Source organism: Salvia hispanica, chromosome 3, assembly GCF_029641045.1.
Source record: "Salvia hispanica isolate PSC_SH4W2 chromosome 3, Shi_PSC_v1, whole genome shotgun sequence".
Taxonomy (NCBI): domain Eukaryota; kingdom Viridiplantae; phylum Streptophyta; class Magnoliopsida; order Lamiales; family Lamiaceae; genus Salvia; species Salvia hispanica.
The window spans coordinates 35,936,964-35,964,134 of record NC_142694.1 but is presented as its reverse complement, the minus strand read 5'-3'; the positions used below and the strand labels follow the sequence as shown (position 1 = coordinate 35,964,134).

The 27,171-nt window shown below is 34.2% G+C and overlaps 2 protein-coding genes across 5 annotated transcripts; both read right to left on the bottom strand.

The window, feature by feature from the left end:
- Window positions 1-1,408: 1,408 nt before the first annotated feature.
- Window positions 1,409-3,366, bottom strand: LOC125215731 (uncharacterized). 4 transcript variants are annotated; one of them, XM_089067385.1, is made up of 4 exons: window positions 3,177-3,366; window positions 2,699-2,772; window positions 2,296-2,610; window positions 1,409-2,042 (listed from the first exon to the last, which is right to left on the bottom strand). In XM_089067385.1, exons 3-4 carry the CDS (start codon window positions 2,487-2,489, stop codon window positions 1,547-1,549), a joined length of 690 nt encoding a protein of 229 aa, XP_088923511.1. In that variant the 5' UTR covers window positions 2,490-2,610; window positions 2,699-2,772; window positions 3,177-3,366; the 3' UTR covers window positions 1,409-1,546. The 4 variants fall into 4 exon arrangements, with proteins under 4 accessions (XP_088923511.1, XP_047973214.2, XP_047973215.2 ...); XM_048117257.2 differs by having other exon boundaries at window positions 2,699-3,366; XM_048117258.2 differs by lacking the exon at window positions 2,699-2,772 and having other exon boundaries at window positions 3,087-3,366.
- Window positions 3,367-21,088: 17,722 nt separating this feature from the next.
- On the bottom strand, window positions 21,089-26,974 carry EMB2813 (DNA primase, large subunit family). Its single transcript, XM_048112073.2, has 20 exons — window positions 26,689-26,974; window positions 26,221-26,282; window positions 26,009-26,112; window positions 25,828-25,909; window positions 25,675-25,734; window positions 25,535-25,583; window positions 25,415-25,434; window positions 25,139-25,222; window positions 24,993-25,057; window positions 24,833-24,881; window positions 24,709-24,756; window positions 24,534-24,623; window positions 24,385-24,444; window positions 24,055-24,114; window positions 23,637-23,711; window positions 23,196-23,281; window positions 22,799-22,892; window positions 22,598-22,705; window positions 21,560-21,612; window positions 21,089-21,329 (listed from the first exon to the last, which is right to left on the bottom strand). The coding sequence occupies exons 1-19, from the start codon at window positions 26,828-26,830 to the stop codon at window positions 21,592-21,594; spliced, it is 1,359 nt and encodes a 452-aa protein (XP_047968030.2). The 5' UTR covers window positions 26,831-26,974; the 3' UTR covers window positions 21,089-21,329; window positions 21,560-21,591.
- Window positions 26,975-27,171: the final 197 nt, after the last annotated feature.

The following is a 27,171-nucleotide window of genomic DNA, read 5'->3' as shown; positions in this document are numbered from 1 at the left end:
TACAATTTAAGTCTATGTTCTAACAGATAGGCTCAACCGTGATTGTTTTTGGTAATTTATTGTCCTAATATTCTAATGAAACAAACATTGATTAATTAGTTCAACATTCATCTACGGTTTCAATGACTTATTTTCTTTCTGATTCGTAGGTATCTCAGATGGTGTGGTAACAAGCTCAATGATTTAAAGTAGTTCATACTCAAAGTCAAGAATCGATTCTATGATCTTGGTTGAAAATAAATGAATTTATGTTACTCAAGTTATTCAATTTTTGATATAAAAATAATGCTCAAAATTAAAATTGACGAGCGACAAAATAGCAATACATAAGTAGTTCAGAATAAAAAAACATGGAACTTATTTATCTATCTTTTCCAATATACTTATTAAATTTCCTCTGTTTTGTATACGTTTTTGTAAGCGTATAGTCAAAAACCAACCGAATTGTTGGTGTTTTGGTTCCTTACTTAGAAATGGCTATTTTGAAAATTTAATGAAATTCGGTTTTCAGTTTTGTTTTCATAGAAAAGGAAAACGAACAAATTGGATTGTAATTGAATCGCATCGTTAAAGAATAGCTAAAATAGGCAAATTATAAATTGTTTTTTTTTTATATAATGGGAAGTTTCTTTTAGACAAATTAAAATCTTAATTTTAGTTAAATAGACAAAAATACCTTTCATTGTACCACGACAACAAAATGTATACTTGTGTGGCAACGCAAATTTGAACTATCTTAATTTTAGTTAAATTTAAATATTGTGTCAAAAGTAAACTCACTGGTGAGATAGTTAACTATTTACATTAATTATTTTATCAGTAGCAATTTTTAAATCTTCGTAGAAATATTATTGGCGTTCGACGGTTTTGAACCATAACACTAAGAAGGCACAAGTGATGATTCGTGTGTTGTCTGATAGTAAAGTAGTTAATGTTGGAGGATAAAGTTTCGTGTCCGATTTTGGCCTCGAGTTTCGAATCCACTGGGACACAATTCTTAAATTTCATATTCCAATTAGCCAAAATAAATAGTAATAATGTAGTACTATTACAAGTCAAGCTCAAGCATATCAAACATTGATTTCAAAAAGGCTACTTTAATCCATTCAAATTGTTACCATTAGAGAAACCTAGTTACCTGGAAATGAGGTGATGGGCTTTATTGAGATATAGTTTTGGAATTTGAGAATTAACAAAAGAACAGAAAATTTAAAAAAGTTACTCTAATCCGTTGATAATTGGGATTTTATCCGAATACTGGGGAACAAGAATCTAGCATACACATATACTAAGAAAGACTAATTAAAAGTTGTGTACAACAATATGGTGCATCTTTATTGATTCTCAACTGAATTTTATCAATCCAAATTAGATTTGATTACTCAAATTTATACTTAATTAAGATAGATGCACCAAGAATCATATTATCATTAATCCAAGTCCAAACACAGTGATTCCCATTCTCTTTTGTAGAGAGCTTGTAGCTAAAAACATGATTGAAACAAGATAAAGAAAAGACATTTCTTGATGATGATGATTGAGCTAGTTAGTCCCACATGAAGGAGAGAGTTTGATGGGATGATCCCACATTCTGGTGGGGAAAATGCAAGGTGGGAGAAGTGGTCTGGTGGTAGTCGATGGCGGGAGGAGGCGATGACAGAAGAGAGAGAGCACCATCACATTCCATCATCACATTTTGTGACACAAAGGCTGAGGAAGAGGAGGAGGAGCTGCTGTTGCTGATCATTAGCAGTTGCTGATGCTGAATATTATCCATGTAGCTGAGCTGCTCTTGCAGCAACGAGCCTCCGACCACATTCTCGTCTTTCCCCACCGCCCCGGCCCAAGGGTATCCCACCACACCAGCACCAGCACCAGCACCAGCACCAGCAGCTACAATCTGTGGTGGTGCGGTGTTGAATGACACGACCCTCTCATCCACTCCACTACGCACCTGGGCCTTCCTACGCCTCCTGTTGTGCCCATCGAGACGTTTCCTGCAGCTCCGTTTCCCCTCATCAAACTCCACCAAGGAGTGGAACCTATTCAACAACTCTAATATCAGAAGAAGAAGAAGAAGAAGAAGAAGAAGAAGAAAAAAAAAAAGGCAACATTTGGACTAATCACAATCACTAAACTAAACATTTTGTATTGATTAAGTTGGTTAAGCAAATGATTTCATAATAAATTTGAATTTGGACTATTCAACAACAACATGTCAATCATATCCATATTTGGACTAATCATAAAAAAGTTAACTAAATTGAACATTTTGCATTGAGCAAAAGAAACAACCTGCTGCACTGCTGACAAAACCGCTGCTCTCGGCCTTCGATGGTGACCCTCGGGGTCTTGGAGTGCGCTTCGCAGACCTTGTGCCGCCTATGGTAGTCTCTGCACACGCTTAAATCCGCGCTGCATCCGTCCACCAAGCAATGAGCCACATTTGCAGGGGGGGCCTTGGCCCTCTTTGAAGATGATGCTTCCATTTCAAACAACCTCAATCACTCAAACTTTTCCCCTTGTCTCCCAAGCAAAATTAGTGAAGGCAAGACACTAATTAATCTACTCAAACCCCTTTTGCTCTCTTAAACCAACATTCTAGCTAGCCTGCCATAAAAATAAAAAGGAATCACCAACTCAATATTTCAAGAAACAGAGAAACCAAAGCAAGTTTGAATTTTTCTAGTGTTCCCACCTCCAATCAGATCTTTCCTGTCCAAATTGTAGCTAGGCAGCCAAAAAGACATGATTTTTTTTGGTGTTGAAACTCTAGAGGTAAAATATCAAACGTGAAAACATATGAACAATGAACAAAAGAACTCAACACCATTTCTTGCAAAGACTTGATTTTTATGAATGTCCCACTTGTGCAAATAAGGAATGGTGAAAAGGGAGGAAAAAACACATTAATTTTCCTACCCTGTCAGAATTTAAACACTAGAAACCACAGAAATCAGTAATATCCATTTCAGAGTACCTACTCAATTGAATAGGTTTAACAGTAATTTGCTGCAACTATGTAAAAACTAGGAAATGAATGTAAACTGTAAAAAGGGTCCCAGAGAGAGATGGAAGTGTTGTACCTCAGAAATCAAACAAAGATAGTGGTAATACTTGAAATAGGAAGCAAAGAAAGTGAAATAGGAAGCGAGTACTAATAAACACAGACTTACAGACAAGTGGAAGGTAATGGTGACGATTGACTTGTCTTCCTATCCATTCATTCTCTGAGGTCTCCCTTTATATATGATCAATGAGCAAAATTTATGTTACTGAACGAGGGTTTAAATGAGTACAAGTAGTTATAGCTGTAGAGTAGGGGTGTGGGCTAGAGAAAAGTTAACTAGAGTATAAATGTCAAATGGACAAGATAGAGATAGGCAGAGAGATGTGCAATAAGAGAACAAAATAGTCTTCAATGAGATATTACATGAGAATTATTGTAGAAGACCAAGATCTACTCCCCATGGATCAATTTTGTATCATCGCTTGGAGTGTTTTTAGGTCTATTAATTTAAAACGATAAAAACTAATATTCCCGCTGTCCCATAAAAATCTGACCATTTAGAACGACACGGATATTAATGCATAATTGTTACAATAAGAGAGATGGTGAGAAGAAGAGTTAAAATAGTGTTTAGTGGATAATAGGACTCACATTGTTATTAGTGTTTAATAGTGGACCCTAATGACATAAATTTTAAATAAATTAATGTGTATGAGTAATAATTAATAAGTTGGGGAGAACTTTCCATAAATAGAAATGAGCGATCTTTATGAAACGGACCGAAAATAAAATTGTTAGTATATTTTTATAAGACATGGAGAGAGTATCATATATATATATATATATATATAGGGATGTATTCATATCCTTTTTTGGTTTAATGTTCTATTCTCCTTTTTAATCTTGGCCATTCAATTTAAAGATCTTATGGCCCTAAATAATGCCACATGTTATTAATTAAAATGATTAAAAAAATCGTGTAGGGGCTTTTTAGGAATTCACAATGGAGTTAGTTATGGAAATTTGCTTGATTTTCTCTATCAATATATTATATCAGTTTTTTTTTATGGAATTAGCAGAATCTTTCTTATTTCTCCAAAAGATCTTTCTCTATCAATATATCACAGAGGAATTATTAACATGTGGATGCATCGTTAATTAGCAGAAATTCGTGAATTACAAGAAAAGAAAAAGTTGCAGCCTTTGTGATTTTTCTTCTTATTCTCCAACAATGGAATAAGGTAATTTAAGGACTTCACATGTTTATTATGAATCTGAGTTCGTTCATCTCATTGATATTTTAGGAGTTTTGCGTTTAATCTGATGTCCTTTTTGTGAATTATACAATCTCAGGGTTTTGTTTATTAGTTGTCGTGTTTGAATGTATTGGGCGAGTTTAATCTAATCCACTAGGGTTTAGCAGTCATTGGTGGTTAGGGTGTAGTATTTTGTTTAGTCGACGAGTTTCAGTTTCTTATATAGGGTTTAGTTATTATCTCGGCTACTGTGTGGTATTACTCGACGTATGTAATGTACAAATATTAAAGTATAATGCACTATTTCTTATTTGTAATGTACGATTTATATCATATAATGAAACTAAATTCTAATATGCTTGTTGTTTTGATTTTATGTATAGTGTTCGTTGTACCTGAATGTTCTCCAACGTCGGCCTTTGAAAAGAGGCACATGATTGAAGAGTTTTACGGAATGCCAAGGCCTGAAGTAGTAGAGGTTCATCCTCCGGATGTTGTAAAGACCAAGGGTCATGCTAGCAGCTCCGCGAGCCGACTGATTTCAAAGAGAGAAAAGGCTATAAAGGAGGCTACTAGGCCTCTTAGACATTGTAAGGCGTGCGATGAGTTGGGCCATCACGACTCTAGAAACTGTCCAATGCTTAAAGAGATGGAGAAGGAGAAATGTTAGGTTTGGTATACTGAAAAGCATGTTTCGAGCAAGTTTCGCGCGAATAGAATCTTGCTTGTATACGTAAAACTCTACAATCCACTTTTAACCCGATTCAGAGAATCTTGCTTGTATACGTAAAACTCTACAATCCACTTTTAACCCGATTCAGTATTATTCGAGCAGTCTCGCACGAATAGAATCACTATTATTATTACATTGTGTTTGCTTGTGCATTTATAAGATGTTTTACAAACATTTAAATGCATAAGAAGTAAACAAAGTCTAAGTCTTTTGCTTAGTAGACCGGTTGTGGGCGTCGTCCACTTTAAGGTAACACGGTCAGATCTATGCAATGCTTTGCAAAAGAAAAAGAAGAATTTCACAACCTAGATAGGCTTAGACTACCTATCGTGAAAGGTTGCAATGTCAGTCCGCATATTTCTAAGCCTTACTGAAATAAGATGACATTGGTGTGGTATAGCACTGAACGGATCTAACAGCAAGACGTGTCTTTATGCTATCTACTGAAAGACTAGGTCTTGATAAAATGTTATTTCTTAATCTACATATGTTAGTATTGAGCATACGGTATTGATTATGCACTACTTTGACTTATCAAATGGTGCGGGTTTTTCGCAACCCAATAATCCTGATATATTGGGTAGTGGTGATTAATATCTAGCGGTGCTAGGATTGCTATTATGTTGAAACGTGCGCGAGGTGAGTCTCGTTTGATAATGTCCTCAAGAGGAGCTCGAACAAGGTTTTATTATTCGAAAAACTGGCCAGTTGGAGTTTTATTACTCTATGAATAATAAATAAATGCTTATTGCTAAGTCCACTCTTGGAATTAATAAGATATTAATTAATTAAGTCCATAGTAGACATTAATTAATTAATGAACATTTATATCTTAAGCGCGGGAAATAAATAATAAAAAGTGGAATCCCGGATTACTTGTAATTTCGGATTTGGATGGGGAGAGTTCAATATTACTTCTGTAGTGGCTGCTCGTAATATTCCAATTATAACTTATATTAAATTGTGGGTTCAATTTAATTAGTAAAAAGTAAATTGGATGAGCCCATATCCAAAACCTTCCATAGATCCCTGTCTGGGCCCATAAGGAACTTAATATAAATAGGAGAATAAAGGAGACAGAAAAATCACAATTTCATTATTTGTAATTTTCGAAAATTTCAGCTCCCCAGCTGTAGGAATTTTCGAATTCCACTCCTTTTCCCAAAAGGATTTCTTCTGTCTTCTTTATTCGAGTCCTAGTATTTTGATAAGATCAGCCCACCCTGATATCGAGATACAGTTCGGGAACCAGAGAGAAGATCCGTGGTCTAGTATTGAAGATCATCACGTGGAGAAGGCGCAAGCAATCGACGATTCTTTGGAGAATCAAATCGGTAACTCTAAACCGTAGAATTCATGTTTTAGGATTTACTTTCTTTGAGCATGAATTATTTGCGTTCTAGCATGCAATTATCTGTTTAACATGTGAATTGATTAATCGCATAATCGGTCAAATAGATCCGTGTCTGATTTATTTGTTTTGTACAAGTCTTCCGCTGTGCAAGGGGCACCAAACCCCAACAATTGGTATCAGAGCCAATTTTTGGCTCTGATTATGTGGATTAATTTCCTGTTATGTGAATTGCTTGAACGCATGTTTTGTATGCTGCGTGGTTGTGTGTGCTCGAACAAATTGCAAGAACCAATTCTCAACCAAAATTGTGTTTATTTTGTTCGTGAATGAAACGCGTGATTGTGGAATTAGTTTCCTAATTTCTGATCCAATCAATGTGTGTATTGATTACCTTTGTTCGTTGACTCAAATTCTTCCTTGCTTGTGTATCAATTTGATTTTGTAATCTTTGAATTGGTGTAATGATTACATGGATATCATATTGAATTAAACATGGCCGAGCGTGAATGAGGAGTTAACGACCAGAAGCAGCTGCGGAACGGTGCGCGATACAGCGGCGCTGGCGGCTGGAGAGACAACTATGTCCCAGCAGCAGCGAGCAGCGCCGGTGTGCGACGCCAGAGGTCCAGCGGAGCGACGTTGACGGGCAGCGTCGAGAGCGTCGGGCTGGGCTGTTCTGTACAGCAGCGCCGATGGCTGCGGGAAGGCGCGAGACAGCAAATTTCCGGCGGCGACAACCTTTCGAGTGGGAGCCCTTCTTGGGCAGTTTCCGGGCTCGGAGGAAGCTGTTGCCGGAGCCGCTGTGAAGGCGACGTCGCAACAGCGACGACGCAGCAACGACAGCGGCGCCTGCAAGGGACGGGCTGCCGGAAACAAGGCAGCGGCCGTGGACTCAGTGGGAGTCAAGCCGAGCCATGCCAGGTTCGGTCAAGTGACTTCTCTTTCCAAATTTTGATTAGGATTTCCAAATCCTTGGATTCAAATTTGGAAATAATTCAAGAATAATATAGAAATAAGATTTGAATATATCTTGTGGATTTTATATATTATATAAGATTTGATTTTGTATTAAATCAAGGATTAATTATAGATTTTATCCTTATTTTTATGGATTTGTAGGGATTTTAATCCTAGATGAATCCTAGTTAAATTTGGATAATGACAATCTAATATTTATCTATATCCTATGGATTAATGTGGATTTATCCCTAGACAAATCCTAGTTGGATTTAGATAAATATAATATTATTTTATTCTTATCCTATGAGTTTATATGAATTTATTCGTAGATAAATTCTAGATGGATTTGGATATTGATAATATAATATTTTATTCTTATCTTATAGATTTATATGGATTTGTTCCTAGATAAATCATGGATAGATTTGAATGATTATAAAATAATATTATCTTATTCTATGGATTTGTATGGATTTATTCCAAGATAAATCCTAGATGAATTAGGATAAACATTTATATTAATTTATTTTATCCTATAGATTTGAATAGATTTAATTCTATTAAGACAAATCTTAGATGGATTAAAATAAGTATTAATCCAATTTATCCTTATCTTATGGATTTATATCCTAGATAGATTAGGATAAAGATGATATATAAGAAATCCTTATTTAATTGGATTTAGATAAATTTATTTATCTAAGAAATCCTAAGAAATGTTTGATATATTCTGGATGTCTATTCTAAATAGAATTAAGATTTGTATAAATCTTGGTTGATAGGATTTTATTTTTATCTTATGGATTATGATGGAAGTGTTTCTATCTAGTAATATCCTAGTACGATTTAAATAATGATAATCCTAGATCAACGTTATCTTGAAATTGTAGGATTTGATTTTATCAAAATAAAATCTAGAATAATCCTAAATGGATTTAGATAGTTAACTCTATCTTGATAAATCCTATCAGTAATTGGATAATTATGATCCAATATAAAACTTAATTATTTAATTGATTCTCCCTTGACTAGATTAAATAATTGTCGATAATTATCCTGTGTTTAAGTACCATGCGTTAGATGGATTTATCTGTTTATTTGGTGTTTATCTATTTTAAGTGGATTATCTGCTTTATCTGCTTATGTGATAATTATGCAAAAACCATATAAAAATATCTAAGTGATGATTACAACAAGTGCGTTGTATATGGTCTCCATCGGTTGGACTGCCAAATTTTATGAAACCGATTTTCTAATATTATCGCCACCTACAGAGTAGGGACAATAATCCTGCGAAAACAGTAAGTTCATAAGGGCGGACTTCTCACATAATAAATAGAATGAACCAGAAAGTGGTTCCCAATATTATTGCCACCTGCAGAGTGGGGACAATAATCCTAAGGAACTGCGAGGTTCAGGGTTCAATCAGAATTTATGAGATAGCTTGATTTTGTTATCAACACATGAACATTGTTATGGGAGTGTGTTTTAGAAATAAAATTCTGTAATGCTAAATCTGATGGTCGTGCTTAGGCAGCATTAGGCGTGTCAACCTCCAGAGGAGGAAGCTATTGATGCGTCGGTGTTGTGACCAGTAAAATTGTCAAAATTTTAATGCGTATTAACCTCCAGAGAAGGATACAATTTATTAATTTTGCAGTTGTAAGATACATAATTGTTTTGTGGTGATTTGTGATTATGTATTGAGCATGAGTATGTGATAATAAGTTTCTTTGCCAAATCATCATTATGTCATTTAATATTTGTCTGCGATCCTTAAAGAAAGAAAACTCGAATGCCTAAATTATGTAGACCGGAAATGAAAGTGGATAAGTTTCTCATCGCTGAAAACCTTGAGTTTATACTCAATGATTCATGTCCTCCATTTCCTCGACATAATTCCACGAAGAATGTTCGAGAATGCATTATGCATGTACTTGACAAGCTCTTTGAGGAATAAGGTCAAGCTATTTTCCTTTAAGTAGCTCGACAAGTCTTGGTTAATAAAGATGAAAGATGGATATCAATAGAATCTGTCAAGATGATTCGATTAGAATATCCTAGAGTGACAGAATGTTTTGAGGATCTTTTGATCACTCAAATAGTTTCTGACACAAGTCATCGCCTAAAGTAATAAGAAATGACTACAAGAAGGTTTAGCTGAAAAGTAGAAATTCAGAATAATAGTCGTTATATTACTGTTAGAGGAAAGTAACATGATAGATGACGAATTCATAAAGGCTGCATTTTTCTTAAGTCCTAGTTCATTTGAACAAAAGACTAGATATGGAAATGAGAGAGCCTGGATTGTCATCGAAGTTTGTTTAAAGCGAGAAAAGATGCTTTGTGAGTTGGATTGACCTATTTTATAGAAGGACAATGACTTACATGACAATGCAACTTCTAAGTAAGAGATCTTCATCCAGTTAGGTTTTTGTTGCAGTGGGAGCTATTAATGCTCAACTATTGTTTTATGGTTGATGTTTAAGGCATCATAGTATTAAAATAATATAAGTGCGACAAGGTTGAGTATTCAACAACACATCAACTTCTTAATCATTGAATGATAAAGTATTTATGGCTCTTAGTCTTAAGGCCAAGAAAATACTTAGAAATTGTTCGAACTGATCTAGACTATCAAGATTTTAACATTTCGTTAAATAGCTTGACAGTTGAGAAAGTCTGTTTAATGCACTATGAGTTAGAATCATTTGATTTTTCAAGAGATTCAGAATACTTATAGAAGTGCAACATAGAAAGACTAGCAAGTCTTAATGGTTTACACCATAAGGAGACGAGCAAAGGGTTATGATCAGTAGTGGGAGTCTAATCTCCATTAACGAATCCAAGCATTCATCTAATGAATGGGATAGTTATGTAAGAAGGAATCAAAGTCTTTCTAAGACAAGTTTGATTAAGTGATGAGTTGTACTCATTAAAATCTTATCATTGATGGGATAAACATTAAAGAAACTACCAACATCAGTACCTTCTACAAAAACACGAGTTGTGGACTAGAGTGTCTCTAGTCTAGCACATCTCAAGGTGTAATGTTGTTCCAACACGTGTTGGAAAAGTGTCCAAGAAATTGGAGTTGTATACTGAGGCATGTTTTAAGGTTTGTCCCAAATGATGTAAGGTTATAAGTTCTGTAATCTTCAAAGATATAATTCTTGTATGAAGATCAAGAGATGAACTACAAGCCTAACAGCGTGATAACTCTCAAAATAAAGAGAGAGATATCGGATTTTCCACATTACCAAGAAGTCATACCATTAGAAACTTTTGCACTAATAAAATCAACTTCAGCGCCTAAGATTGTAAGAATCATATCGTAGTGGGAGCGTTCCACTGGAACACAACAAGTTCATGGGTCTAAGAGTGTCGTAAGACTCAGTCTTAGATCAACTTGAACATAATCCCTTTAACTACAATGTAGTATTGGTTAATTTGGATAATCATCCTTGAAAAGGTGATAGATTCCATATTACAATCTAAGATAGACAACATGTTTTACAAGACTTGCAAAACTACCTATAGGCTGTGTCAGTCAGTGGGAGCAAGTATCTTTGCAAGTGTAAATGTGGATCTCAAATGGCTAGACAATGACAATGGGTTATGCCCAAAGAGAATTATCTTCTCGCTATCGTTGTGCCAGGATTTATTTGATCCTATTGTCTATTAGAACTTACATAAATTAGAATGTATGTATTATGATTGTCAAGACAGCCTTCTATAAATAGAAGTCTTGAGGAAATCATCTACTAGAACATTCTAATGGATATGTAGTTAAAAGCAAGAAACGCATGATTGGAAGCTTATAAAGACCTTCGTGGTCTTAGGCAAGCATCTAAATCAGAGTATATGTGTTTCATCAAAATTGTCAAATGTCTGGAATTTGACTTTTGCCCATAGCAGTGCTGTAAGCACCAGGGAGTTGAAAGTGCATTAAATATGGTATTATTGGTACTCTACGATGATGAAATCTACAAAAGTTGCAAACAACTAAGATTGGCATCTGGCGTAGGAAACTGGTTGTCTACCCAGTTTAAGATAAATGATTTAAGAGAAACTAATTACATTCTTAGCATCTAATACCTTTAATATGCTAGAAAGAATGTTGAGATTCTCTTAGGAATCCTATATCTACACATTGCTTGGAACATTTAAGCATTAGAAATTCCATGGAAAGGTTTATACCTCTCAAGATGGAATTGTCTTGTCTCTAGTCAAGTGTCGTTTGACGCTTAGTGAGATCAAGAATTATGAGACTAGTTTCGGATATAGTTGTCTCATGTATGCTATAATGTGTACTAAGTTTGATATTAGTTGTGCTTATGCATAGCAAGTATATATCATATTAACCATGGCAAAGGATTTTGATTGAGGTAATGAATATACCCTAGTGCTTGAGAAAGACTAGTAACTATATTCTAGTTTACCAGTCATTCATGTAATGTCCTTGGGGTTACACTGTCTTAGTTTTATTACTAATCAGTGATCGAGTAAGTCATCCTTTGAATATGTGTTTACCTTAGGAATATCTTCCTAATAGCTTTAATCGTAAGTTTGAGTGTGCCTATGAGTATTATTTTTTACTACTCTAGTGAAGGCTAACTCAAGGGACACACGAGTTTAATTAATCTAAGCAATCACATATGGGGATGAAATTAATTAAAGATCAAGTGCGCAGCAAAGATATTATGGTGAAAAAGATATTATCAGAGAACAACCAAGCAGATTTTTCTTTCACCTTGTGAAATGAATGGTGGTTCGATATATCTAGTATCAATACCTGCTTTGTGTATAAGTGGGAGAGTTTTTGGCAGTGGATATACTCGAAAGCATGTTTTGAGTATAAGTGGGAGATTGTTAGGTTTGGTATACTGAAAAGCATGTTTCGAGCAAGTTTCGCGCGAATAGAATCTTGCTTGTATACGTAAAACTCTACAATCCACTTTTAACCCGATTCAGTATTATTCGAGCAGTCTCGCACGAATAGAATCACTATTATTATTACATTGTGTTTGCTTGTGCATTTATAAGATGTTTTACAAACATTTAAATGCATAAGAAGTAAACAAAGTCTAAGTCTTTTGCTTAGTAGACCGGTTGTGGGCGTCGTCCACTTTAAGGTAATACGGTCAGATCTATGCAATGCTTTGCAAAAGAAAAAGAAGAATTTCACAACCTAGATAGGCTTAGACTACCTATCGTGAAAGGTTCCAATGTCAGTCCGCATATTTCTAAGCCTTACTGAAATAAGATGACATTGGTGTGGTATAGCACTGAACGGATCTAACAGCAAGACGTGTCTTTATGCTATCTACTGAAAGACTAGGTCTTGATAAAATGTTATTTCTTAATCTACATATGTTAGTATTGAGCATACGGTATTGATTATGCACTACTTTGACTTATCAAATGGTGCGGGTTTTTCGCAACCCAATAATCCTGATATATTGGGTAGTGGTGATTAATATCTAGCGGTGCTAGGATTGCTATTATGTTGAAACGTGCGCGAGGTGAGTCTCGTTTGATAATGTCCTCAAGAGGAGCTCGAACAAGGTTTTATTATTCGAAAAACTGGCCAGTTGGAGTTTTATTACTCTATGAATAATAAATAAATGCTTATTGCTAAGTCCACTCTTGGAATTAATAAGATATTAATTAATTAAGTCCATAGCAGACATTAATTAATTAATGAACATTTATATCTTAAGCGCGGGAAATAAATAATAAAAAGTGGAATCCCGGATTACTTGTAATTTCGGATTTGGATGGGGAGAGTTCAATATTACTTCTGTAGTGGCTGCTCGTAATATTCCAATTATAACTTATATTAAATTGTGGGTTCAATTTAATTAGTAAAAAGTAAATTGGATGAGCCTATATCCAAAACCTTCCATAGATCCCTGTCTGGGCCCATAAGGAACTTAATATAAATAGGGGAATAAAGGAGACAGAAAAATCACAATTTCATTATTTGTAATTTTCGAAAATTTCAGCTCCCCAGCTGTAGGAATTTTCGAATTCCACTCCTTTTCCCAAAAGGATTTCTTCTGTCTTCTTTATTCGAGTCCTAGTATTTTGATAAGATCAGCCCACCCTGATATCGAGATACAGTTCGGGAACCAGAGAGAAGATCCGTGGTCTAGTATTGAAGATCATCACGTGGAGAAGGCGCAAGCAATCGACGATTCTTTGGAGAATCAAATCGGTAACTCTAAACCGTAGAATTCATGTTTTAGGATTTACTTTCTTTGAGCATGAATTATTTGCGTTCTAGCATGCAATTATCTGTTTAACATGTGAATTGATTAATCGCATAATCGGTCAAATAGATCCGTGTCTGATTTATTTGTTTTGTACAAGTCTTCCGCTGTGCAAGAGGCACCAAACCCCAACAAGAAAGAGCTTACTAAAGGCAAGAGGAAAGCTTGATGTGTTTTGTAACTAATAAAATAGTTTTCGTTTTGTATTCGTTCTTATTATTTCTAGCGCTGTGATCATTTTTTGCATAATAAATTTGTATTTTGCGATAGTTAATGTGCATTATCGAATTACAGCCTTGCATTAATAATGATATTCTATGCATCACTCCCTATATTTATTCCATAAGTCGAGTTCTTTGGTAATGTGCATTATTGATTTATAGGCTTGCATTAATAACGATATTCCATGCATCACTCCCTTTATTTATTCCATTAGTGGAGTACTTTGTTAATGTGCATTATCGCATTTTTAGCCTTGCATTAATAATGATATTCTATGCATCACTCCCTCTTTTTGTTCCATTAGTCGAGTTCTTTGGTAATGTGCATTATCGATTTATAGGCTTGCATTAATAACGCTATTCTATGCATCACTCACTTTATTTATTCTATTAGTGGAGTACTTTGTTAATGTGCATTATCGCATTTATAGCCTTGCATTAATAATGATATTCGATGCATCACTCCCTCTTTTTGTTCCATTGGTCGAGTTCTTTGGTAATGTGCATTATCGATTTATAGCCTTGCATTAATAACGCTATTCTATGCATCACTCCCTTTATTTATTCCAGATGTTGAACTCTAGATGTTGAACTTAGAACAACGCTGAAACCCAGTTTGATCATAGCTTCCTTCTGCCAGGGAGTCAGGTTTTGTATACATGAAATGAACTCGGTGGGGTTCTGTCGACAGTACATGTGGTCGGCTTTCTTCCCCCTCGGTTTCTTTTTCTCCACGTCTTCATTGCGTGAACTTGTTGTAGTTCTTCCTCGGCTAACCTTTGCCGAAGTTTCTGAGCTAATGCTATGGGAATAACATCGTCAACTGCTTGGTCAAACTCAACCCGACGCTGCTTAGATGCTGTCCAGAATAGGAAAAACCATGTTTTAGAACAAATAATCTATGCGTTACAGCATGTAATGCACGACATCTATTTACCAATGCACAGAACTGAAGATGTAATGTACAAACCTAGTTATACTAAACAATTACTTGCTATAGGGACGAATCCAACAACTTCATGCCAAACTTCCACAGAACAAAAATGGACAGTAATGAACAAAAATGATGGAATGATGCATAACCTTCATTCGGTTCTGGCTGGCTTTTGTAGGGGCGACCTCTTTTAGTCATTCTATATCCGCGCGACGAGAGTGCCGAAATCGATGAGTTTTCAACCATAAATCAGTGTGGTTTCACCCAAAAAATGACGAAAACTGTAAATATTGGCCAGAAATCCAGTATACAGTAAATAAATGCTCCCAATATCAACTTCTTCCACAAAAAAACAACAACTTTTGTGTATTATACCAACTCGGTCAGTAAGCCGATGAAAACCCAAATCCAACTGAGAAATTACTTGATATAGCAAGGATGAACAAAACCCTAACTCTAATGATCGCAATTTCATCTTTTTCAACAAAACCGAGCAAAACAATTTTGTGTATTATTTCGATTCTAAACTCAAACGACGTCAATTGATGTTTAGGAGTGTTTTTGCCTACAAAACAAAAAATCAGAACCATACCTTTTTGTGTGCAGGAGATGAATCGACTGCCAACGGAGCGCGCGAAGCAAAGAAGAAGCTTTAGTGTGATAGAATCGTCGATCGACGGCGATTTCATGGCGGAAATCGTTGCTAGAAGTTGAATCCGACTGAAATAGTGCGGCGGCTAGGGTTTGTTGAATTAGGGGAGAAATTTTGTGGAGAGAATGTTGATGGGATGGAGTGAGAGAGAGGGGAGATGAAAGGTCGATGAAAATGCCGCGTAAATTTCGGACCTTCCGTTTCAAAACTGCTGTTTAGTATGTTATTTTACTGCTTTACCCTTTTAATGCACAAAAATGCACTAATAATGCAACACGGGATCAGATTGATCCTTTTAATCTAGTCCATCCATTCCATCAATCTAATGGTTGATATTAAGAAGAGAAAAGACACTTAGAGTGTAATAGGACCCTAATGCTCCCCTGTATATATATATATATATATATATATACAAAATTAAGCATTCATTTTAACTTTACTGTGTTTACACTAGAAAATTGACTACACTTAATGGCTAATTACACCTCATGCATCATCGTCGTCACGTAGACAATCAAGATGTAAGTTTGGTTGTCACGTCGATATTTTGATCATTGAAATTTTTTGAAACATTTTATTCCAAAAAATACAATGAACATTAAATAATCATTACTTAAACAATTAGGTATTTTAAAATGAATATCTTTAATAACGGACAATATCAATCATTTTTACTTAAAATAAAACTGAAATTAAAAAGTAGGAGTAATAAAAGTCATGCACATGTCCACAAAGCACGGAAGATGCCAGGAAGAAAGCTGGGTGTTTTTGATTGTGTGTTTTAGACTTTTCAGACAAACAGATTTAGAGCAAAAATCACCAGTTTAGCAAAAAGTACACCTTCCCTTTTGGGGTAGTAGATTTGTAAGAAGTGATTAAAAACTAATTTATCAAGATTAAAGAAATGCGTTTATATTGTTAGATGGGGAAAGGAGAAAGATAGACCCTATATAAAATGAGTGGAAGAGAAAGGGACAGGGTGTATAAATATTATATATGACTTTCAATCCTTTCATCTTTTTTTAACTTTTTATGTGAGGACTGAGGAGGGAAAAAGTAAAGTACAAATCAATAGAAATTTGAGGTGAGTTTGTCTACCATATTTGCTACCAAGATATCATATTGGCTTTTCCAAAGCTGCATTTCACTTCATCTAGGTGACTAGAAGGAATTGTCGGAAAATCCAAAAAATCAGTTGAAATTTAGATGTTTTTTTTTTAATTATGTCAAGAGTGATTTTTCTTAATGAAATTGTATCTAACATGACAGTTGTAAAATCATGTCCTTTATTCGTAAAGGATATAATATTGTTAAGTTGGAAAACATCAATACTGTATCACACATAAACAACTTGATTTTTTTTACTATGCTATCAAACTAATTCAATTGCATTATTTTTTCGACAATCTTTTTTAAAATTACAAAACAGATTAGAATTTGATCATACATTATTATTTTTTCCCGAAAATTTATTCTTATTATAAATAAAAGTTAGGAAGTTATTTGGTCCCACTTACAATGATAATAGTTAAAATATTGACTTAGTAAATGTGATACACATTCAACAATAAATTTAATATGATTCAGTTCACACCTTATATTCAAGTTTCCTTTTTTTGATAAAATTTTTGAGTTTACTTTTATGGAGCTAAATGAGTTCCTTTCCCAAAAATACATAAAAAGCATTTTTAAATTGTTCCAACGTGTTGAATATCATGCAATTCCTTATCCAAGTATTCTTGATTAGATAATGCACAAATTATCTTGATTTCTTTAAGTAGGTAGGTCCAATTAATATTGATCATGGTGGAAGTAATAAATACACATTGAAAGTTTATAAGTGCTATTAATTAACAATGGAAAATTGATATCTTTGAATTCAATTTCACAAATCGGAACGCAAAACACGTTGAACAATTCTGGGAATTTAATACAGATGCTATCCAATATTTTAATTCCGTTTTCAAAATTTAAATAAATTCAATTTTTAGCTGGGAATATTCGTGTTGGCAATAGAATATATGCATTAAATTATGACGTGAATTTTACAAAAATGCACTTCATTATTTTTTTCGGAGTATTAACTTGATGCACATTTTCGATTGTCAAAGCAATAATTATGTATAATTATAACTGGAGGAGAGTGATCAATTGTTAACTCATCCCTTAGTTGCTAACTACAACTAATTTAAGACCATAAGATTTTAGAAATCTTGTGGTCTACAATTTGCCATGTGTAATTTCGTTTTTCATTTTTTAATATTAAAAAGATAATAGCAATTATCAAATTTAGGGTTTAGAAATATAATGTCAATACAGTGTATGAAATACAACAACACGAAGACATAATAATGTCAACACAATTTCATATTGACATTTTACAAGCATAATATTGACATATTATGTAAGGTGTATTGACATAAATCTGTTCGTAAAAAATACGAAAATTCAAAAAAAAATTCAATTTTTTTTTTCAAATTTTGACGTCGGAACATATGCATGTAGTATATCGTTGGAATCCTTATAAAATTATATTTAATTTGATATATGTTATATGAATTTAAAGTTTTAGGATTTCTTTTAAAAGTTAGTTATAACTAACTTGACATTAATACCCCTATTGATTTTTATTAGAATTAATCTTATAGCCTTATTGACGTTTTTTGTTGATCGTATTGACATTTCGTGGTTGATGATCTAGGCTTTTAATTTGAATATCTAATGACTATTATTTAGTTGTAGTTAGCAATTAAGCAATGAGTTAGCAATATAACACTCCCCGCTTCCTTACTTTCCTGTTGTTTCTTATATAGATATTTCATCAGATTTTGTTAGTTTGTGAGCACTCCCAATGCTCTCCCTAAAAACTCTCTTATTTCTCCCTAACTCTTGTCACATCAGCACCAAAATTTATCCCCAATTTTTAGCCAACTTTTAGCCAACTGCTCCAATGGTTTCTCCCTTATTTCTCCCTTATTTTTCCCTAACTCAAAAAAAAAAAAAAAAAAAGAACGCCGAAAAATCGCCGAATCGCGCCTACAGTGGGCGCCGATATCGCCGAAACACACCCAACGGCCGGCGATAACTCGGCGATTTTCGGCGAAAAATCGCCGAGTGTTATCGCCGGACCATTGGGAGTGCTCTTACCCACTCTCGTTCAAAATAGATATCCCATATTTGAATGGTGCAACTTTTAAAATTATTTAACTTTGTGAAAAAAATTAATGTTATTGGACTGTGAGTCTTAGTGTTATAATAATTGTGGATATAACGAATTAGAGGAATGTTCTGTTAAATTTATTTGTAAAATTTAAATAAAACATTTATTGTTGCTCGGTCAAATTAGAAAATATGAGATATTTATTGGGATCGAATGAAGTACTATATTTGTTAGATATAAGTTCAAATCATGGAGTTTGATTTGATTTAGAATTCTAGTATATTTATCTTTTAGAGTTGTATTCAAATTTAGAGTTGTATTCAAGTTGGAGGCCTTTTATCGAGTTTCATAAATAGGAATTTTTCTCCCTATTTTGGTTGTGGCCTTTTTGGAAGATTAAAAAAAAAATGGTCTCTTAATCATACTATAAGAGTATTTATGACATCCCAAATTCATGCAATTTGTTTTAGCAATTTTGCTGGAGAAAATAATTTTGGACTTTGTCTAAAACTACTTTAGGATATTCTAAGAGACATGAATAATAAAAATTTTGTACTTAAATTTGTATGGTTCCAAGATAGTGTTGGTGGGTAAGCCAAAAACTTTAATGGTAGATGTGTTTCTTTCACTTGCATTTGCATATGTGTAATGTGGGCGCCAATTTGCAGAGGATAAGAGACATAAATGTTAGTAGCATTTGTGTTAAATGGTAGTAGATAGATGTGTTACTTTCACTTACTAATGTAGAATGTGGGCACCAATTTTCAGAGCTAAGTCGCTTTCAATCCTATCCATATTTGGGTTGAAATATTCTTTGGTGGATACAGGATTTGAATCATCTCTTCACTCTTAAATGTCTTATTCTCATTTTTTTTTTCTTAGAAAAAAAAACATTAATAATTCTCCATTTATCCTCGCAATACTCTACCAAAGGCCCGAACATTAGAGCTATTTGTTGATTTTTTTAAAAAAAATACAGTACAAAAAACCTGCATATTTTTTATGTAAATTGTAAAAAAAAATATTGGATTTACAAAAACCAAAAATTAGCCAAAACTGTAATGAAAAACTGCAAAAATAACTCAATTTTAATAAATACAAAAAGTTATCCTGAACATGTGAACTCACCCAGCATGTGTGATATGTGGCCGAAAATAAGATTGTGTTATGTCGAATCCCACTGCTTCTAGTATATACAGCACATTTATTAAAAATTCAAATATTAAAGTATAAATTTTTATTTTTTCTTTAAATAATAATTAGATCCTTAGATGTTTCATCGAAGAAAAATCACAATTGCTACTTATATGATTTTCACTTCTTTTTAATTGTTATATCTTACTTCCTTTGTCCAGTACTATAAAGTCTCATTTGAGTTCAGGACGAGTTTGAAGAAATACTCTCTCCGTTTTCCGTTAGGAGTCTTATTTCTTGACGGCACGGATTTTAAGAAATGTTAAGAAAAATGGATGAACAAAAAATTAATGACTATTTGTAGTATTAGTTTTAAATGAAATGTAAATGGAATGAGTTAGTTGAATAATAGTAATAATCTGGGACTCATTTTTTATACTCCCAAGATAAAATGTCTAACCGGGACTCCTAATGGCGGACGGATGAAAATGGCCAACCGGGACTCCTATTCGCGGACGGAGGGAGTACTTAATTTTATAATAAGTATTTAGTGAAATATGAAGTCTACCTAGCATATTAAAATTGAACCGAAACTCCTAATCGTAAACAGACTAAAATGATAAACCCGAACTCCTAATGGAAGAGTGATGGAGTACTTATTCTATTGGAGTATCATAGCTACTATGATAAAAAGAACCGAACGAACTAGTTAGGTTTTTGTACAAAGTAATTAGGTAAAAATCAATTCAAGCATGATTTAATTAAACTTATTGATATAAAAATACTGTGATCCACAATCCTATTTCAGTAACTAATTCTTATATTTTTGTCATTTAAATGCTTTGCTTTTGTTAACTGATACCCATATGGAGTGCAAGTTTGCAACAGAAAATTTGGTTCTGATTCTTTTTTAGCTATATGTAAAATTTGTTATACCTTAAAACGTACTAGCATTTTGAATATTAAAGACGATATACCACCAGCTTAAATACATATAAATTGTGTCTATGTTGATCAACATACCTATTCTCTTGCCTTTAACTTTACAGATATGTTTTTTACAAATGAAAATGACTCTTCAATCCCAACATATAAAAGGAGAAAATAGAAAAGTTTGTGTACGTTAATGTAATAATACACACAATCTTTACTTGCATCTTTCCTATCTAGATTCAATAATTGGCAAAGACCTAATATATATGTTGGGTAGCTGTCAAAAAGTGATAAATTCAACAAAATGTATAATTGTAATTGATTAGTCTATCACAGTTATGATTTAAGAAGATTTTTGCAATTATTTTTCATCTAACTCTAGATTTTATATCTGTTTCCCTTTTCTGTAGCTATTTCTCTCTCTACTAAACATGTCATGATATGGGAATGTACAGAAATCAGAATGTTGAAAAGAAGAATTTCTTGTTACTTCTACCCAATAAATAAAACCTCTTCTTTTAAATGTTATGTTGTGAAATGCTAAAGTCTTAGTCATGATCTAAACAATACAGAGACAAGAATCATAAGATGCTTCAAATCCTACACAAACTGATTTACAACTTACAAATTCATGGAAAGTGAAAGCAACTTGGGGTAATCAGGAGCGGTGTTCGTATTGCACCACGACATATCTCACGCACGTAAAACTGCTCACATGGAAGAAACAATATGGTCAACAGAAGCTACCTAGCATCATTTTCTCCTAATTTGTGAGCATACCATTTCAAGCATCGATCTAGTTATCAAATTGAGTAGCAAGCCGTGGTAGTTTTGGAGCCATTTTAATTTAACGGTTTCCTCAAGCTTACAGGAATTAAACTTAAAAAGGACAATGCAGCTGCTCACAAGTAGAGAATTAGGGGATTTGTACACTTACAAGGGAATTTTTTGGATGCCGAGACTTCCAATCTAAGTCCCTTTTGAATTATTCTGCATGTATAAAACTAAATTAGTATGGAACAGTGCACTATAACAAATTAGTGTATGTAACTACATTTCAGTGTAGGGGCATAATTCCACCAATGAAACAAAGTTCCTCAAACATGCACAAATCCACTCACATACATATCTGGGTCCCAAGTGAGCAAAGATCATGTAAATCGTATCATATCTACCTAAGAGGCTTTATGCTATCCATAAAGTGGTGAATGGCAGCAAATGAAATGAGCCTACAATATTACACCCATCTCAACTAATGATCAAAACAGCTTCACCCAAAGTGAGTGAAACTGGCAGAAATTTAATTCAGTCCATGTATCTGAACAGCGTTGATCGTTAAAAATGAAATGTGGGAAATGACATTATTAGCTAACAAAATCTTTGGAGTAGCCTACTTGGTGAAGTAGGTTATCTCATGACTGAAGGATCATGAGTATAATTTCTGACAACACCTTCTAGATTGAGCTACACAAAATGCAGCTGTAACAATTTTCTTATAGCACGGTAATTAAAAAAATAAAAAAATAGGTATTATAATCTTGAAATACCTATCACATTATCGTCCACAAACAAAGTACTAAACAATAAGACACAGAGTAAGTTTAAAACATAAGATTAAAAATAGCTACCATATTCAAAATTCATTCCAAGTAAATTTCACTTTTATATTTAGAAATCTACCTCTACCTATGTTTCTTAACTACTGATAACAACATCTTTTTCATCACATGCAGAATTGGGTCACACTAGAACCAAATTCCAGGCACATGAACAATTATTTCTGATTCTAGTAAAAAAACAATTAACAATTAAATATATACTGATGGATGAGTTATTAAAGGAAAGATGGGAAATTTATACAAAATGACACCCAGATAAAGCTTCCTGGTATAATAAAAAACTAATAAATTGGCTATGCATAGAAATCAGCATAGGTCTCAACCAACCAAATTAAGGAAGTCCATGAATTTATTACCCTGGATTCCAAAATTGTTTTGCTGTCGCTGTAGTACTGATTTGGATGATTGATTCCCTGATCACAAGATGCTCCATGCACAGCTTCAAATGTTAAGGTACATGCCAACTGCATAACAAACCTCAAAGATATTACCCACACTATAAAGAGAAGGGCGTGGAAATGGAAATATATGAGCAATTTTTGGTTTCAAACAATAACCTGATAATGTTTATTCCGCACTTTATCCATCACATCCTCAAGTGCCCTGTTAGCTACTCCCATATTATTAAGTGCTGCTCTCAAATTCTCCTCCCTGCTCAAGCAATATTGGCGATTTTCTTCTATCAGAATAGCATGAAAATGACAAGGCAATTGCAAATGAAAGTGGACAATTCAGTAGTTAGCAAATGTAAGTATGTAACAAGTGTGTTTCTATGCCTTTTGGAATCTATGTATTGTCTAGGAGGAATAGGATGTTGGCAGACTGCAAAAATATTGCAAAAAGTTTCTGCATAGCTAATTGGAGATTGTATGGTGTAGATTAAGTCTGAAATTAAAAGGGTCAGCTCTTTCGAGTTTTGTAATGATCCAATGGCTTCGTATAATAAAAATTGACCTTAAATGACGATAAGGGCACCCATGATGATCCCCTACACCTGGTGTTGATGATATTATCTTTTGGCATGAATAGGGTGTGTAATCCTGCACATTGACGGATACGTTTAAAAACAGTATAATTGCACTCAGAAACATACAAAGAATAAGTAAAAGGCTAGTGTCTTAGAAACTATTGAAAAAGATATATTAACACTGCTTTCAGTCTACAGTCTATGAAACTCTTTGACCAACAGAGAAGAAATTCAATGATAATGGATGTCCCATGCATGTAGATACAGCATGTCTTGGCTGTTTTAGATAGCAATGATAGCATGTAACATAAATAAGGTAAACAGGTGTATGATCTCTATGCACGAGTTATTTTAATCATGTATAGAGGTTGCTGATTGGACTCCGTAGAGGTAAGGTTGATAATTCAGAAACAGTGGAAACAAATTACCGTCCTCTTCCCTTCTTTTCCATAATTGTGTCGTATTCCGTATGCATATTCCTTGTCAAATCTTTCAGCACCAACCTAGAAAAGCAGCACAACACACAGAATTATTTTAGGAGAAGAAAATATTAAAGAGTGTGAAGTAGAATCCATTCGCGTGTTGTGCTGACAATAGCATAAACTGTGAATTGGTATTCAGAGTTTATTTTGACAGCGCATTAGATATCATAAGCAACGAAATTGTAATTGTCAATGTGCACAATCTGAAAATGCTACATTGATAATTTTCTGACATAAAGATAGAAGTGATATGTTCACTCGATCAGAGAGAATTGAGTTGATTATGTAACTGATATCAAGATTCTTGTCTGATACTGAGGCATGAGAAATACAATTATAAATAAATAAAATAAACTGTGATTACCTTTTTGGAAAATTCTGATTTCCAAAATGCAAGGGCATCATCCAGCTTGAGTCCAACACCCTGATAACACATGCAAACAATATCACCGCTACAAAAAAATCAATGAGTTTCCTAGATAGCCTCAAAGTTTAAGCAGCAATTACTTTCTCAGCTCTCACAAATACTATACACACGTAATGGGATAGTGATTCTGAACATTAAGCAAGGGGAAGTTTGGCATTTTTAATTAACTAGCATAAATTTAGTTTTTAAGTGTTTATATGTAAACTTAATCCTAGAGTTATACCTATGAGCAAGAGCAACATATAAATAGTTAGTTCAGTAAAAGACCTTGAGAAAAAGACCCAATTGCATACGCCCTCCATGCTTCAAGTGATGATCCTCCTTAAGCTGAAAGTTAAACAACAGAGGTTGCAAATGTTAAAACACCGAAAAGGAGCAGTATTTTACTATTTTTACAATCACAGACCCACTTTTACCTTTTCAAATAAATAACGCATGCAGAGAGGAAATGAACTTCTGGCGATTTGATCAATGTCTCTAAGAGATATCTCTCCAAAATCTTTTGGCTGCAGGGACACATCATATGTCAATAAATTAATTTTGATGTGGACAAACATGCAAATAAATTATGAGCTTATCCTTTCCAATTACCTGGCTATAATCAGGACCTAAATAACTTGTGGATAGGGCTTCGACAATCTAAGTAAAGCAAAGATAGTTAGATGCTACAGAAATTTATATATAGATTGATGAAGAATCACTTATGGATACCTACAGGAGTCAGGCGGTCCTTCTCTTGCTCTCTGATCGTAGACGTCCATTTTCTAAAAGCAAATAATACAGGTGCGATGTATTAGAGAATATGATCTAATGCTCTAATGAAATTTACTTTTAATTTTTTTTTTCAATCAATGTAGCCAAGAAATGAGAAGGACCTGTTGGTTAGTATGAGTGCTTTAGAAAGATGGCTGCGATAATGTGTCATAATGAGGGAAACCACCTGCAAAGAAATCAGAGTTTAACAACAGAATGATGGAAAGAAACCCACATCTGCATAAAAGTGGTCTAGCAGAAAAATTACCTGAGTCCTAGCAACATAAGCATACCCCTTCATGATAAATACTTCTCGTCTTGCTACAAGGTCAGGAACTTTTTCAAATGGCGCCTTTATGTTATAACAAAGGAGAAAAAGACCCAAAAGAGCATTAAGTCAGCCAAAGCCAATATAATAGTTCTCAGTCACATTTGATTTTGTATTCTAGTGTTCCACCACACTTTATTGGTAGTTGAGTCTTACTTGCACTTTTCAAAGCAGTATAAAACTACTTAGTAGGGAAGAGAGGAAGTTAGTAATTACCTTGTAATATATGGTATCAACTGCAATAACAAATAGATAATGACACATCAGGTGAAGCTATGAGATTAGTAACAAATTCGGATTTGACTCGATTTTTCAAGAAAGTACTGAGAAACATACCACTGGAATTCATTGAGCGTGCCACTTTGTTCAATTTGTCTTTAACATTCTGAAAACAAACCAGAAGAATATTTACTTTATTAAGAGTAAAGCTTGTATGACCTTGCATATGTGGTTGAAGCTTGGATAACACTATTTACCTCGTATTCTGCATTGGTTATAATTTTGTAGGGCAGGTCAAACTCTGCCATCAATGCTATCTAGAGAGGAAACCCAAATGCAGGAGATCAGTAACCTATTAAAATTATTCAAAGAACAAAACAAATTTCATCAAGGTAATAATGATATTATACCTGAGCCTCAGAAGTTTCAAGTAGAAACCGATAACGAAACAGTGTTGTCTCCATTGAAAGGAACCATTTCCTTAATTCCTCCCTTCCACATATTCAACAGATCAAAATTAGAAACTGGATATGCAATTCTGGGAGCAAGAAATGCTGTGGCAGAAGGAAGATAAATAAAGGTGTCTCTTACTCTCTGCAGTAGACAAGGCGTAGAACAAAGTGGGAAATGATGTCCTTGTTCATAACTTGAGATGCTTCTGGGTGACTCATGTGCACCTTCAATAATTCCTTTACCTGTATTGCAAACTATCAAACCCGAAACAAGCAGAACTATACAAAGATTCTCTGCATTTTATCAGAAAAGACTGGGAAATGACGCAGATAGAAAAGATTTAAAATTACCACATTTTCCATCTCATTTGGCTTCTTCCCACGGGATAGTGCATCTGAAATTCCTTTGAGAACTGCACAGAAAAATCAAGCCATATGAAACTCATACATTCCGTGTTAACAAATACAGTACTAGTTATGGAGGAAAAAAAACATCTATTTTTCAGAAAAAACAACTATCAGGAAAACACCATATAAATAATTATCCGACATTTTGCTAAAGCTCAAAACCAACCCTAAAAAAACCATAAGTTTACTCAAGTCCTGCTCCTGCTTCCAGATGTAAAGGAATCAACAATAATCAACTCAAATGGAGCCGAGTTCATCACTAGATCCAGTTCACCAAGCTCAATTGTGAACTTAACACGAGGAAATTCAAACTAAAAGTACTCTTCTAGCAACAAATTCAGTCTCTATAAGCTCAATCCAACAGATCCACACAAAACAAATCAGAACGTGCAGCGAATAAAAGAAATAAACCTCGAAGGCGGTGGACAGCATACAGCTCAAAATCCTCGAGCCGGACTTCGAGCTCCGGCGCCGAGCGGTATATCGGGATAGTCGGAGCGGCGTCGCCTGCTGGAGATAGAAAGGATTTTCTGCGTGAGCCAATGATTTCCATTTACACAGCCAATTAACTGTTTGGTAGCAGCAGGATGTAGAAGATGAATGGGGGAAAATCGATCGATAGAGAGAGCAAAAGTAGTGCTCAAGAGTAAAAATGGCGGGAAATGTTATGGGGTTGGGCTTCATATGATCAAGCCCATTACTTCACTTTAAATCACCAAACTATATATTTCAACAAATCAATTTTTTTGGAATTATTGTTTTTGAGTTCATCATTTTTATTTTCATCTCTCTACAAACACGGCACGGCTACTATTGAAAAGAATTGATGTAGAAGATATATGTATAGGTATATTATCACATCATAACTTCTTTTGAGGTGATTTATCTACTATT

What these genes read in the sequence shown, in the direction of transcription:
- LOC125215731 (XM_048117257.2), bottom strand. Translation starts at nt 2,489, where the DNA reads ATGGAAGCATCATCTTCAAAGAGGGCCAAGGCCCCCCCTGCAAATGTG. An exon ending in TTTTGTCAGCAGTGCAGCAG is followed by an intron (nt 2,043 to 2,295) that starts GTTGTTTCTTTT and finishes GTTGTTGAATAG; the next exon opens with GTTCCACTCCTTGGTGGAGT.
- EMB2813 (XM_048112073.2), bottom strand. Translation starts at nt 26,830, where the DNA reads ATGGAAATCATTGGCTCACGCAGAAAATCCTTTCTATCTCCAGCAGGC. An exon ending in CAAATGAGATGGAAAATGTG is followed by an intron (nt 26,113 to 26,220) that starts GTAATTTTAAAT and finishes TTTGCAATACAG; the next exon opens with GTAAAGGAATTATTGAAGGT. An exon ending in TTGATACCATATATTACAAG is followed by an intron (nt 25,223 to 25,414) that starts GTAATTACTAAC and finishes TATAACATAAAG; the next exon opens with GCGCCATTTGAAAAAGTTCC.